Source organism: Eucyclogobius newberryi, unplaced genomic scaffold (assembly GCF_026437365.1).
Source record: "Eucyclogobius newberryi isolate DKJ021-1_F unplaced genomic scaffold, fEucNew1.0.hap1 SCAF_3, whole genome shotgun sequence".
In the NCBI taxonomy this organism is placed as follows: Eukaryota; Metazoa; Chordata; class Actinopteri; order Gobiiformes; family Gobiidae; genus Eucyclogobius; species Eucyclogobius newberryi.
In genome coordinates, this window is record NW_027315945.1 from 25,671,141 (window position 1) to 25,687,052 (window position 15,912).

General features: G+C 40.1%; 1 protein-coding gene across 2 annotated transcripts in view; it reads right to left on the minus strand.

Moving 5' to 3' along the window:
• Positions 1-470: 470 nt before the first annotated feature.
• The window catches only part of tent5ba (terminal nucleotidyltransferase 5ba), a 55,856-nt gene continuing 40,414 nt past the window's right edge, over positions 471-15,912 (minus strand). The window contains exons 2-3 of one of the 2 annotated variants that reach the window (XM_072461238.1): positions 6,092-6,255; positions 471-2,898 (exon numbers count right to left, since the gene is read on the minus strand). In XM_072461238.1, coding sequence (XP_072317339.1) covers positions 1,870-2,898; positions 6,092-6,247 — 1,185 coding nt within the window. In that variant the 5' untranslated portion in view covers positions 6,248-6,255 and the 3' untranslated portion in view covers positions 471-1,869. Of the gene's footprint in view, positions 2,899-6,091; positions 6,448-15,912 lie in introns of those variants that run through there. The other variant, XM_072461237.1, reaches the window with a different exon arrangement.

Here is a 15,912-nt window from a genome sequence, read left to right on the forward strand (position 1 = left end):
TGTTCCTCTGCCTGTTTTTTTTTTTTGGCCATGTTCTTATACTGTATGTACTGCAAACACACAAATACTCTTTCATGGCTTGGTGAAAAGCCCAGACCTCTGTGTTCCACACCTTTGGCACTAAGCTGCTTCTACAATGGAGCTGTTCCTGGTATATTTTTGTTCCCGACTCAAACGACATGACATAGTATCAGTGCAGGTTTTCCCCTGCAAACATGGGTGGGAGAACAGGCCAGCCTTTGTGAACAGCTTTAGTATCAGAGAAGAAAGAGTGGTCATTGTACCTAAGCAAAGCCTCCTTATGGTTCATGTCCTTAGATTGTAATGGATCCGAGCAGACGTTTTACCAAATAGGCCCGGTCCGCAAACTTGTCATCACTTTATACAGCTGTCTAGACAACAACCACACTCCCATCTGAAAATGTAAATGTCGTAACATCATAGGAAGAAAATGACCACAATACAAAGGCTGTCATTTTGCTTATTTTAATGTCACAAAATTGAATGCTTCTGTTTCTGGAAAAGCTAGACAGTTATCTACAAGACATAGCCGGTGTTTGCAAACATGTCCAGCTTCGTTTTAGGCACTTGGAAACTTGAAAACACTTCCTTTGAGAACAACAAATACATCTTTGGTCCAGTAAGTAATCAAAAAGCCAGTGTGAAAACAATACCAGCTATGACATTATTACGGTACTTCAAAAATGTACTTCTGTTAGAAAGTTTCGTAAAGACATTAATACTTAAATAGAATGCAATCTCTACATCTCAGAAATGACCAGCAATCTTACAGATGTTTTGCAAGCGCATACACATCAATCAGGCATAACATTGAGACCATCTCTGCAGTGTGTAATGGCCATGCCTAGAATACATCCTCATATAAAACATACAGATGCACTGGAAATGATCTGATCCTTATTTCTGAATCATCCTAAACTTTGTTGATTTAAGCTACAGTGGCAGTAGTAACTATCGTCAATTGGATTGGACCATATCTGCCACATTCCCAGTCTCAGGGTCGTTTACCCAGGGGCCAGTGGAGAGAAGGGGCCGGCTCAAAGTCTGTAATATGCATTTTCATATAGAGAAGACAAAGTTTGTACCCAGGGCCTAGATTTTAGTTCTACACCTCTGCCCACTGTTTTTCTGACCCGTTCCTCCAGTACAGCCCAACACTTATGTCTCTTATCTCTTATCAAACTTGCTCTTCCATTTTCTCTACTTTAAAACTTTAAAACTTTAAAACTATTTAATCTATCTAGAGGTGGACAATAAGATGAATTATGAATCATATTGTGACTATTGATCATATAAACAAAAACTCACATCTCAAAATGCTGCTCAAAATACTTCTATATTCATTAAAGTTAAAGGATATAAAGTGATACGTCTGAAAGGATGTGGGCAATTTTACAACAACAACACAAAACATTTGTCTGATAATGAAATACTGAAACCTCTACTAACACATTTAAAAACACATTTTTAGCACATTTTTACCAAAACATATTCAGTTTAATTGTTTTATCCAATCGGTGTAATCCCTCAATCGTCCAGGAGTGACACACTGTAGAAAAGGTTTCAAAGTTAGTCATCGTCAAAGCATTGTCCAGGTGACTACCGTTGAAAGATTTTAAGTTATTACAACACTCAAAAAAAAAAAAGAAGAAAATTAAGGTATTTATTTTTGTCAATATTTCCCACACCTAAATTTACCGCACCCTCTAAACTCACTCACGATGTTATGCCTGATTGGTGTTGGACGGCTCAATCAAATGCACAGCAGTACAAGATTGTTTTAATCGAGTCACATTTGGCAACTTTTTTTTTTTTTTTGACAGTCCATTTGTTTTTCGTAAAATCTCTTCAGCTACAGGGCAGCCATGTCTGATAAGAGTTAGTGCACGTGGTCATCTGCGGCGCGTGTACGTGTGCAATGTAATAGTTACTGAAGTTGATGTCCTGTACGTACGGCGCCGGCTGGTAATAGCACGTGACATTGGTGACCGTCGGTATCGCGTTTTGTTCGGCTAATACCTGCAACGCTAACATCGAGATGAGACTGAGGGTCTGACGCCTTTCGTGGCCCATCAGACACACGGTGCTCTCGTTGACGACCTGGTGCAGCGTCATCAGGCACTCGTAACGTTTGTGCTCCATTCCCGCAAAGTGGTTCTGGAGATAAGCCTCTAGTTTCCTCTGCTGCTCGCCAATGTCCGGAAAGTCAATGAAAAACCTGGAACACATGTAACGCTGCATTTGCTTCATGTCCGATTCGGAGGCTGCTCGGAACCCCCGGACCAGCAGGTGGCAGTATTTCAACAAACCACCGCCGCGGATTTCCTCCGGACTCCTCGTGGCGATGATCCGTTGGCACAAATGCTCCATGGCGGCCCCAAAGTCTCCGTACACGCTCTCGCCTATCACTGTCGGGTGGAAGCTCTCTGACATTGGCGTTTCCGAACAACGGTCAAACAGAAGCAAAGAATCTAGGCAAATCTGGAAAGAGTCCACGCTAAACTCAAACTGACGTCGCAAGGAATCCACAAATTTAAGTTCCACATTTTTGCCGGTGTTGTTGGACAAAGAGATGAGGCTCCAGCGATCGGTATCGTTGCAGACTTTGACCAGTTTTTGTACGTAGGCTTCTTTGAGCGTCAGCGCTGATATTCGCTCTTTACAGACACCAGGGGGTAAAAAGTCTAGTAGGCAGTCCAACACAACGTCCTTCACGAGTCGGAACGCCTGGTCGTCTTTGAGGGAGACACCGAAGATGAGGTCCAGGTCCTTGTATCCCAGTCCGGAGTCTTGGTGAAGGACGTGGCTGGCTGCGGAGCCGTTCAGCCTCACATCCTTCACACAGATGCCCTTCTCCTGCAGCCGCGCCCGCACCACCTGAAGACACAACACAGTAAGGTAAGACTTTACAATGAAAATCGAAATCAGTGCAACTCACAGCTTAAAGTGGAACTAAACGCCTACAAATAAACTCCACCCACAACCAAAGTCCAAATGGCGTGTTAAACTGGGCAGTGCCTGAAGGACTAAAAGGGACGGTAAGGGGGGTAAAAGGGGCGGAGAATTTTGACCAACAGGAACCGCTTGGCTCTTACTATAAACTCCGCCCTGCAGGTGTGTTTCGCTCATGGCATCGGCGGAATGTGATGTCACAGGCCTCTTAAAATGCTGGGGCGGAGCAAATTTACTTATTTTGCAAAAAGTACAAATCAGTGAAACTCACAGCTTAAAGTGGGACAAAATACCTGAGCTTAACCACAACCACACTTGGATTTTGACTATTTTAGATTGGCAAACGTTAAACAATGGACTAACCAAGAACATTAGTCCCACTTTAAACTTTAAACCCACTTTAAAGTAATGGCTTCAAAAGTAAATTGTTGAAATTATTCTCATACGCTTCACAAAAAACTCAAATATTGCTTTATAAATATACATTTTAGCATTAGGGAGATCTGATTTAAAGTTATATATGAGCCCTAAAGTGATGGTATGTGTGTTATATTATATTTTTTTGAAATGTGTGTCCATAAATAAAAAATATATTGTTCCATCCTAATTGTGGATATGTTAACACCTTTGAGCATCTAGTAAAAGATTATAATTCGGAAATTCATTGTTTTTTATCATTGTGATATTAATAGACCTGATGATAAACTGTTTGTGCCCTGATTCTGAAATGTATCTGAATAAACTGAACATGAACATCAATCATTTGTGAAGTCAGATAAAAAAAAACATCGACTCAGATACAACAAAGTACAGCCAAGTAAGTCCTTGTCTTATCTGGACTCTGATAAGATTTTATATTTCAGAGACGTTGAGAGGCTTCTGGACCCGTGAGGCTTTAGAGAATGTTCAACGTTTCATACGTGAGTCACGAAGGTCAGCGACAGGGGTCTTCCTCTGCTCCACTGACCTGCACATGTCGTTGCTGTCTCACCTCAGTGTGAGATACAGCTGCACGGACCCACACGCTTTCAGTTTGGGATGTTTCAGATGTGGATTAGGGTTCCATCATTTCAGTTACATTTTTATATTTCTTCTACTCATCAAAATGTTAGCTAGTTTAGTTGGCAATAGGAATGGCAAGATTATTTGTTTAATCAATAATCGTACTATAACTAAAAACTGAAGTCATTTCACTTCAAACTACATGTAAATTACTTTTAATCTGGTGGTTTCTGTAACGATATCATTACTTTTTCATTAAGGAAGTTTGAGTTCACAAAGCTAGACTTGTGAAAGAAAACTAACGTGCCAACAATTGTGAATAAGTGTAAAAAAATGTCTTCTCGCAATAATTGTAACTATGATAAATATGATATCATGAAAGCCTTAGATGGCAATTTCGCACGCTTGAGTAAAGAAAAAAGGCTTTTGTTGCATGTTTATTTACTTAAATGCAGCATATGGAATAACCGTTTTCGTTTTTTTTTCGTTTTCAAATTGTTTATCCTTTATAAAGAATAATATGAATGCAGACGTTTCTATGTGAGTACGCACATAACACTATATTATAAAACAACATGCTCTATGATTCATTGTCTGTTCACAATAGCGTTCTTTATCAAACTTGTCTATTATTTTACTAAATGCTTTACTTTCAATGATTACCACTGTTGACTTACTTAGAAAAACAATAATTGTGAAACTATTTACCCCGCACAATAACCCTAAAGCAGGATACCGGTAATTCCAGAAAACCCTTTCTTAAATGGGCACTATTTTCTTATAACGTCAACTGCAATAAATAAATAAATAGCAGACTGAAACATGTCAGCATCTACAATGACTCATAAAAGTGACTTAATTGACACATTTTCAGTTCAATTTTAAAGTATAATGCAATAAAATAAGATCCGCTCCTGTAAAGTAAATGTACGCAACGAATATCGAGCCCCAAAAATATATTTTCATCTATCATTTATTGAACAATATGTCGATATAGTAATTATCCTGACAGGCCTAGACTAGTACCTAGTCGCACACATTAGCTGAACAAGCACACGCCTAAATCTCCTGCCCGGCCCTGGTCAGATTAGTGACCCTCTCTCTCATGGTGATCAGATAACCAGACAGGGCTATTTATACATACTGGGTCAGGGAATTGACAAATAAGCAAGAGATGGCATCAGAGATAAAATGACTAATATGCTGCTTATAGACGAGTTATTATAGTCCTAGAGATGATATTCCCACTTCCACCACAGATACGCCTGAACAAGCTCAACACAAAAAAACACTACTCTTGTCTTAAGTATAATTAGAGGTACAAAGTGATATAATGGTGGAGTCACGTCTGCGCACCAGCTTTGGGTTGTAATACAATTAAAGTTGTTAAACATTTACAGCTCAGATGGGAGACATTCACACCATCCGATCATGTCTGAACAAGAGTTTCACTGCTCGACCAAAAAGACACAGCCCTCTCACTGGCTCACGTTGAACTTATTCCACAAATAAAACCAATGGTTCTTGGGGGCCTCAAGCGCGGAAAGCTGCACATCTAAAACGACGGAAACTGTTCTATATGTTCATTTGACATTTCCATCATGGTTTTAGAATGCAGAGCCAAGTGTGTAGAGATAGAAGGAGACACGGTGGAGTGAAATATGACCAAGCCAAAATGTATGAGTGGCTGGAAAAGTGGTGGGTATTATAGCTGCTGAATCCATTTGAAAAGTAAGCAGGGGGAGTAATATCTGGAGAATGTGCACAGGGGAGACATGCATGATCTAATGGAAAGTGTGCGTAGATCTGGAGTGACTCTGCTCTCATACATGTTCATCAATACAGAAATGTAAAAAGATTAGTATAATATGATGTTTCATTTTCTCAAATACAATCAATTAGACACATCCGATCATCCAGTTTAGTCTCTTGTACACGTGCAATGCACATTAACACAATAAAGATAAACATATAGGCAGTTATCATTATAATCACAAATAATACATACATTAAGTCAGTAAATTGACGATCTGCCGTGGTTTACTGTCAAATGGTTTATTGAAATAGGTCTATGTTAAAGTCAGATGAGCGTGATCCGAGGTGATGCTGGATGTACCTGAACGATCTGCCGGGGCTGCACGGACAGCGTGGGGAAGTTTCCTCGCCCGTGGATGGGAATCGCTTCTCCCAGAATCGAGTCCAGGCGCTGCACCTGATCCCACGACAACACGCAGAACCTCCGGCTGGGATCCAGGGCCTCAGCGCAAGACATGACAAACTCTCACACTCAGAACTGAAGAGAAAGCAAAGCAGCAGCGGCTCTTTCTTTTGGAGATTCAAGTGCGGTAGATTCCTGAGTTTGTGGCTGTGTGTTGGAGACTTTGTTCGCGGGGAGAGACCGGAGTGGGACGAGACGTTCCTGTGGACGCAGCGCAGCTCAAATCCCGTCACTTTGCAAAGAAGCGGTTCATAAGGACCGGAGGGTTTAAAGACTTCCAGCGCGGCCCGCTGATTGGCTGCTGTGTTTGGTCATTGGTTATGGACGCCCTGCCCGGAGGGAAACCCTTTATATGTGACGTCAGCTCACCCTGACAGCTTCCTGCCCCGCAGCGCTCGCGCCATGGGTGCCACATGGGTGCTCACTGGTCAGCATGGGTGCTCAGCATGGGGGCTCAGCATTGAGTGCCACATGGGTGCACACATGGGCACCACATGGGTGCTCAGCATGGGTGCTCAGCAGCTTGTGGCCCAACTTTATCTGCAGAGATGACACTGACCAGCTTTTACACCTACTTTCAGAGGAGTTATCATAGGTGTCCCTACGGCGACGTCTGTGGATGAAGTTAAGGAGAATTTGACGGGAGTTACTGTGGTGGACGCTAGGCGTTTGAAGGTGACCCGGTTTGGGGTAAGATGTGACAGCTTGTCGGTAATGGTAACACTTGAAGGGAGGTGCCTGCCTAGTAAGGTGTTCATTGGGTACATGTGCTATAGCGTCAGGCCATATGTTCCGCCGCCCCTGCGTTGCTTTAAGTGCCAGCGCTTTGGGCATATTGCAGCGGTCTGTAGAGGGAGGCAAAGGTGTGGTAAATGTGCAGGAGATCATGAGTATGGGAAGTGTGACGTGGGTGCAAAACTGAAGTGCTGTAACTGTGGGGAAGAACATAGCTCTGCCTACGGGGGATGCAGGTTTAGCAAAAGAGCTGCTGAGGTGCAGAAAATAAAGGTCTCTCAAGGTATATCCTATGCAGATGCAGTCAAGAAAGTTTCAAGTAACGAGTTTAGAGTAAATACAGAGAGAGGAGCCAGCGCTGCTCCCAGCCAGGGCGAAATGAGAGAGGCCAGCGTGGCTCCCAAGAAGTGTGAAGGTTTCAAGAGTGGAGGTCCCATGTGTGCAGGTTCCAGAATTAATGAGAATACCCTGGTTGTGGATAGAGAGGATTTTGTACTCTTTATGGTGGATGTTGTAAACTGTGCTGCTCAGACTCAAAGCAGAACTGAAAGGATCAGGATCATTGCTAAAGCTGCAGGGAGATTCCTTGGAACAAAGGAGCTTGATTGGGCAGATATAGAAAACAGGCTAAAGGCGCTAAATGGGAGTCGGAGTGATGGGGGTCTGCTTGTGGGGAGTCAGAGTGATCAGAGTGACGAGATGGGGGTGGGGGTGGTCTCCTGTCCTCGCCCAGTCTCGTAGACGCACGGCTACCAAGCGGCGACATCAGTGGACATATTAAAGCCTATAGAATGAAGCCTGAAGAATAAAGCTGTACGGTGGAAGCACCGAACGTCAAAGAAGGAGAGGAAGATGAAGAAGTCTCCCTGGAATAAAGCCGGTCACAAAGACATATCATGACCTCATGGGCTTTGTAACACCAAAGCAATGGAAGGAGTACTTTTACGGACTACGACAGAGTCTGAGGACTACGACGACAGAGTCTGAGGACTACGACAAAGTCTGAGGAATAAAGTCTGGCGGTAATGCAACACTTGGATGCCAACCGCCATAAAACAACAACAACAACAACAACAACAACCTCTACTTGTGTTTTTACTCACTCATGTTGTAAGCTTATAGTTTATTAGGATAGCATATGGGTTTTAGGCTATATTTTGGTGGTGAAATTTGAATCTGGTAATAAAAAATACTTCATAATGAAAAGTAGCCAAAAAAGTTGTTATTTGATGTGTGCATTCAATATATATAATAGTAGTAGTAGTACAACTTAAGCGGCGTGTGCTGTCTATGTCCACCTCCTCTTACATGATCACATATCTTGTACAAACTTCTTGCGATTGTGTAAAGCAGTGGCAAAAATGAAAAGCCTTTATCTTTAGTGCACACAACGACTCAAAAGGTCCAATAACTTCACCCTCCAGCTATTGTTTGTTCATTGATACCATACTGTATGTAATTGTTAATGTTAAAGGTTTTTCAAAAATGTTCTCTATGAAACTATTTATTTAAAGCAATAATATTTATTTTTTATTTTAATTTTTTTTAATGTTTTTACAGTGGGTATAGCTAATCATCTGCTTTTTTGATTCTTTGATACACCTTATCATACAATACACCTATTCTGTTCTAAAACTATAAAATTAGACTATACCAATAAAAAAACAGACTTACAAAAGCATCTGAACCGCAATGAATAAGGAACCTAGATAATTTAACCGTTCAAATAAGATTTCTCGTTCAAAGTTGTGATATATACGCCACCATCACCTTTTTCCACTCCTCCTTATCACCTGTTTGTTTTGGGAGTAGCAAAGACATTTCTCTTCTAACTATAACAACCTTATCTATTTGACATTTGCTCTGTGTACAAAAAGTTATGAGTACCAAACCTACAAAAGACAGTTACACCTCCAAATGTTTGAACCAACTTTAATGAAAGCTTGCAGACAATTGTGGTAGACATTACTCACAAAAGCAGACATTATTCCACTGCGCTGATCCCAGAGGACTGTGACAGAGTGCTATTTGCTGAAAACAGACCAAATCCCCAGAAACTTCCTCTTTCTTATCAACAATCTGCTTTTGAAAGGGATCTAGCTGCGTCATCGTTTTTCAAATCCCAAACAGCGTTACAGCGTTATGACCCGGTGTTGGCGCGGTTTACGAGATGCACTTGTTTGTTTTATTCCACCATTGACCTTTCGAGACTCCACAGTAAAATATATGACTTAAATAACAATGTCTTGTCACACACTTCCTGTTTTCCACATGAGACAAAAGCGACGCTATCCATTCTGATCCCGTTGCCGTGGCAATAGCATCCCGGGTTGCCAGGCGGCCGGTCAGAGGCGTCCATACCATAGGATCCATGCCAATCTCTGCGTCATTATGCTATAAATAGTCCCCATGAGTGGAAGAGGCCAAGTTCTATATGAAAAAAAAAAGTTTGGGTTCATGAGACATTTTCAAGCGTCATAGTTTCGAATTGAGGTGGAAGGCAGGTCAGAAATATGCAAACCTTTTAAAAGTTTGAAAATAAATATTCGTAAAGTGGAACGTAATGTGATTTTAAAGAGAAACTGGGATGAAAATATGGAAAATCAAGGTGGTTTTGGCAAATGAAAACCACACAGACCCATGCGAGTGATATCCAAGCTGGGTTGTATTTTACTTTTCAGTTTGTTTTGGGAAACGTGAATGCAAAAACCTGATTTGCAAGTTTTACTGTACAAATACAAATGTTTACATGTACTTTCCTTTGTAATAGAAAAGCAATCTAACTGACATCTCTACTCTGGAAATGGTAAATTGTTGCTTTTTGCTCCCGTTTTTAGGAAATTGTTGTCATTTTCTTTTTTTTCTTTCACCGTTTTCTACACATATGAATATGTAAATAGTTGAGAGCAGTTGCCAAAGAAGGGATGGAATGGAAATACATTTTTATTGCACTGAAATAGATTTAACTTAAACACTGTTTGACAAAGAGAGTCAAATGGCACTTTGCAGCTTTTAGGTCAATCCAGATGGAATAAGAACAGGCATAAAGTTCAGTGTCAAAGGTGAAAACCATCGTTTTAAAAAGTAAAAGGCTTTACTCAAACACATGTGTTAGATATTAAATGGTTAAATGACTTTTATCCACATGATTAAAATGGCACGTCTGTGGACCCCCTGAGAAAAATGTTGCATTTTCTCTTTCAAGACACGACAGCAGTTGAAAAGCCCCTTTAAAATGACATCAGACTTCTCTAGCCCTTACAACATACACTAAAGCCATTTGTTTAACTCCACGTATTTATTTAGAATGAAAATAAGGTATTAAAGGCCAAATTTAATTCAAGATCTTTAAGATAATATCCTTGGGATTAAGCTGGTGTTGACATGCTAAAGTCACAGCAATGTGAGTCTTGTAGGTGCGGTGGCTATTTAAACAGCCCTTAAACAAATTATGCACAAGCAATGTTGTTACTTCTCCTATGACAAAAGCAAATACTGTGCAACAAGAAGGAAAAAGGTGAAATAATATTACTAGTAATAATGAAAATAAAACTTATATTTTTCCCTTAGGAGCTGACAGTAAGAAGGAATTTGGGGGGGGGGGGGCAATTGTTTATGACTTAAAATAAAAAGTAGTCTACAAATATTGTCAGTATTGTTTAGTTTTGGTAAAACTCAATTTGAAAATGACTAAATGGGACTCAGTAGATTTCGTTTCTTTTTGATGTCTTGTGCCATTATTTCCTTTTTAGATCTCGCTCTGTGTCATGTTCTGTTTTGTTTTAAAAATTCAAAAACTGGATTTAAGATACCGCTTTAGTGGTTGGCACATGATACTTTTAAGCCGGCTTTGTTTTTTCGGCACCAGATCCCAAATATCCAAAAATGAGCTTGTGACTTAAATATTTTCACCGCAACAATCAAAATGAAACAAATCTTTTCTTATTTTCGCTCCGCTCAGACTGGTGGACAGATGAACTTCTCCAAAAAAGACTTCCCTCATTCCTGAGTGAGCTCTCTCAGACATGATATGACCAAGTGCCTGCTAAAATTAGAGAGTGCATCATGTGTGAGTTTGGGACAGCGGCATAGCGATAGTTGAAATCGCCGGGCAGCTGCAGCTATTTTCACAATGTTGCTGTGACCAGGTTAACGCGACCAGTCACTTCAGCTTGAGCACCGGGACCGGCCCGTGATAAGAGGGGAGCGTTTGCCTTCACATCTATGGACACAGCAGCAGTGGAACAGTTGCACAAGCTCCACGTGACGTCACTGGTCCATTAATGAAAGAGTTAAGAGCTCCTGGAAAACTTCACCGCACCAAAACACACTGTGAACAATAGACATGCGCAGAGTCAATAGTGTAAGCAGTGTTTAAAACGGCATTATGTTATTATGTCACGCACATTTCCTGACGGATGTTTAGTCACCTGCTTGTCCTCGTAGAAATGTGGTTGTTTTACCTGGGATGTCCCGCAGTATGGCATTGGAATACTAGATTGTTTCGAATTTTATTATACCATGTGTTTGTTGTTTACACTTTGACATGATGCTGTAAATGCGTGAGAGCTACTATGTCCATCATAATCACTATATGTTCAACAAATGACGATGGAACTTAATTTGTAATACAATACGTTTTGAGCTGTAGAGCCTTGAATAAATAACTTCTAATGTTAATTATTTTATCGTGTCAGTGGCATAAAATAGATGAAATATTATTGCTTATTGAGTTTATGGATATGTTTTTTTTAACAAAGTCACCTGTTATCTCCAACTAACTTTACTGCTCTCTGTGGAGCATTTCAGGAAAAGCAATAGGATCTCCATGGAAACAAGCAGGCAACTGACCCTTCACCTTTAAAATTTCACATGAGATGTGTTAGTCCTATGACAAGCGTTCCCAAAGTGTCATCATTGTGATAACTCATAAAAGCCTTTGTATTGATGGTAAAACTGCTGAATTAATGTTTATCTTTGGCATATTTCGTAAAACCATCTTCTTCTTTAAAGTGCCAGCAGTTAAAGTACCGGTATTTACTGGTCTTGTTAAACCTACAGTAGGCCTATGTAACTTTCATCTGCATAATTCCGTAAATAGAATGTTAAGACCATACTTCTTAACATTCTCCATACGATAGATGTTTTATTCCATACTGACAAATATAGTAGCCATGGAAATAAGCAAGAGTCGGGTTTATGGAGATGCAAGTAAGTGTTATTCTAAAATTTCCAATGCTATAAAAACATTTTAAAAAACAGCAAATCGTTTAATTTAGAATATGTTTTTGGCTGAAATGTTTGAGCTCTGTTATGTGTCAAATCTTGATGATAAATATTTGCACAAACATCAGCTCCACTGTTTAAGTGCACCTGTCAACAAGCAAATAGTTTCAAGGTGCATTATGTAACTTTCTGAGGGTTTATTTATTTGCCTGGTATGTCCATCTTGTATTTATTCAGTGACGAAAGGTGTTTTAAGGTGAAGACTTGTAACTCGGTTTCATCTACTTAATTGTCTCTAAGTTTAAAGCACACTGTGGAATAGTATCTCACCTACAAGCAAATATCAAATGTTCTCGATCAAAGTTGAAAGAAATGGCAGTGTAATGTGCTCCTATGTGTGCCTCATACATCAAATATCATCAAAAAAGAAGTTGGCCTGTAACTACGCCGACATTTACACATTGACATTCCCCACCCCTTTGAAAATGTTACTCAAGTCAAAGATAAAAAGTACTTGTGTTTGCAGTAATTCCACATGGTCTGTTGTGTCAGTTTATTGGAGCTGAAGTTCTCCAGTCAAATATAGGCTGTGTATGTAACTATATAGCGCATGAAGGATTATGTAAGACACATCTCAATTTACTGCTCTGGAGGTCCAGGGTTCAAAAACCTTGGGCTCGGGGAATTTCACGGAAAAACAAAACCATAATGTAAGTAATTTGCTGTTATAGGATGAAAGAAAATACAACTAAAAATGTGCAAAACAATGGTGTTTTGAGATAAGGAATTTCTTGTGTGTGGGTGTGTTTGCATTTGGATTCAGCGTCAAAACCTCAAAACCGCAAAATATGTCACTAAAATACGATGTTGTTTTTCTTCTTGGGACCTCTTTTTAGTGTGTGGAGCTACAGAACACAGATACCCTCGGTTTGGTTGTAAAATACTTTAGCGCCCGGCTGTGAGCGGCCTCTGAGCATGGACCCCAAAGCTTCAATCATCAGATGCACGGCCCCCTCAGCACTGCTAGGGACCTATCAATCAACCATCTACTACTAACCGTAAATGTTGTTTCTCCATTGACCCAACATGGCATTAAACACTGACGGATGCGGGTAATGCAGGCATAAAAGAATGAAAATGCAATGAAAAGCTACAGTGAGAAAGCCCTGCGTTGTAGAACTCCCCAGCGTTTTCCAGAAGTAAGAGGGGAAGCCTGCTTTAGCCGCAAGCTCCGATTTCATTCCCAGAAATACGGCAGCTACCACCACCACCCCCACAACCACCACCCCACATGCAGGAGCCCAGAGGAAAAGAGCCAATAAAGAGTAAAGCATGTCATGGGGAACTTGAGTCAATGCTGGGACAACCTTTGCTTCAGAGACATGAAACAGTCCACACAGAGAGCTCGTGACTGTAATAAGAGACATGTCAAAGTAGCACCCAAAGCCAATGTCCAGTAATGTTTTATCAGGCTTTTAAAGAATTCAATAAAAGTATAAAGTCATGTTATTGTGACAGATCTAGCCTTTAATGGTGTGTTGTGGTATTACATTAGTATTAGAGAGTATTGTTAAGGAATATCCAAGCTTTCCTGTTTAAAATGCAGCATCAAAGGGGACATATTATACAAAACCGACGTTATGAGTTTTTAGCCTTGTAACAATTGATTTCCTGATTACTAGCTCAAGTTGTAGCTCCGCCCACATCCCTGTACTTAAGACTCTGAGTGACACATGCAGGGTTTGATCCATATTATGGTTTACGATGAACAGAATGTAGAATGATGAGCTGCTTATGTTTTAGTTCAATACTAAGTGCCAGAAAAAAGTACAGTATGTACAGTATATTGACTAAAGACTGGGGCCAATGTCAATACAAGAGACAATAACCAAAAGCTAGAATTTGAGATGCAAAAACGTAAAGCTTTTTTAAAACAAATATTTTGGCATGGATGTTGTTATGTTTCTGGCATGAAGGAGGTTTTATGTCAGATAAATGATGCCAGGGCTGGATTGTGTCCATGTTTGGGATGGGAAAGATCACACAGGCTTTTGACACCATTCGACTAACTTGTTAATCCATAACTTAAATAATGTGGCAGATTTAGCTTTGTCTACATCGTCAGCACAAGAAATAAAATGGTGTAACATAATTTTCCTGATGTGAAATCCATGTATTGTGAACAAAATTAAATTGACCATCGGTTCACGACCATTTATTAAAGGTTTATGTTATAGATTTTGTGATACAGAGATTAAACTGAACTGATTTATGCCTTTTAAGAGATATATTTCAAACAAACACTGCCAAATAACACTTTATTGTGATCTTTAATACAATGCAATCTTTACAAGTGTTATGTAACTTAGGGCTTGATGATAAAGATTTTACCCCCAAAGTCAAACAGGTCAGTGGTATGTTTGGTCATGTCCTGTGAGTGACTAAGCAGCACTATCTGTCCTGCGCCACACACTTTATTGTGCATAAAAAAGAGCCACCAGTGTTTGAAGTTAAAGAGCTGTTTTATTTTGTGACAATATAAGACAATGGTATATTTGGACATGGACTATTTGAGCCAATCCCCTCAAGCAGGAGGCTACTGTCCATCCGCACCAGAATGTCCCGCCACAAGAACAGTTTCTTTCCCTCTTTGGACTCAAGAACGCTTCTTAAACACATGTCACGTAATAATCATGTCAACAACTTGTCCCTCTGCACTGCTAGTCTTTGCATTCTGACTAAACTGTAAATTGTGTGTATATTTTCAAAGTATTTACAATAAGTTTATTTTTATCTTATTCAGTCAACCCAATTTCTTTTTATTCACGCTTTATTTTGTAACTTTTGCTATTATGTTTGTTGTTTCATGTTCATTCATGTTTGAAAGTTCCTAGTTTGTGAAGTTTGTTTTTTAATCACTGACGATGGCAAGGAACCTTTTCTGATTCAGATTTTTGATAAGGCGTCAAAGGAGGGAAAGCCTGTGAAGAGTTTTAACTGTAAATGACTACTATGTTCACTTTTTATCCTTGTTTTCGCGGAGCGGCGTGTTTGAAGAGGAGAGGATCAAAATGGTTGCTAAGGAGTGTTTGATGTGAGGGGCACACGCCGTTCATATTCGGGTTACCATGGTCATCGTTTGTGTGTGCTTGTCGGCCACTTTGTCCTTCTCCAACTCCTCCTCTCTGTACTTTAGGAAACAAGCTCCAAGAAATGCTGGTCAATATTTAACCTACAGCAGGTGATAAGAAGCCTCTTTTCTGAGTAGCAGGGCCGCAGACAGAATTTTAGGTCCGGGGCAAGAAGGCTTACGTGGGCCCCCTATATTAATAAAATAATAGAAAGATGGTCCAATTCTGAGCCATAAAAGACCCCTTGGACCCCCTTCCCAACCCTCCTGCTGATAGAGGGCGATGTCATGACCAAATTATTATCTTTATTTAGGATTATATACAATATAGGACTGCAATCATTAATCCAGTCGTGAGTCGACAATAAAATATGATTCTTAAGTCGTATTTTAATCTTTGTAATCTCTATTATGCAGACTCTAAAACACATACAAAAACAAAGCAAAACAGAGCAACATTAAATACAAAATGTCAGCAGAATTAAATATTTTTAGATTTGCATCAATATTACACTCTATTCGCAAATATTATCTAGAACAGGGGTGGGCAATTATTTTTCTACGAGGGCCATATTTGAATCCAGGCAAGTAGCGGAGGGCCGGCCCACGATCATTGGTGTGGAAAAAA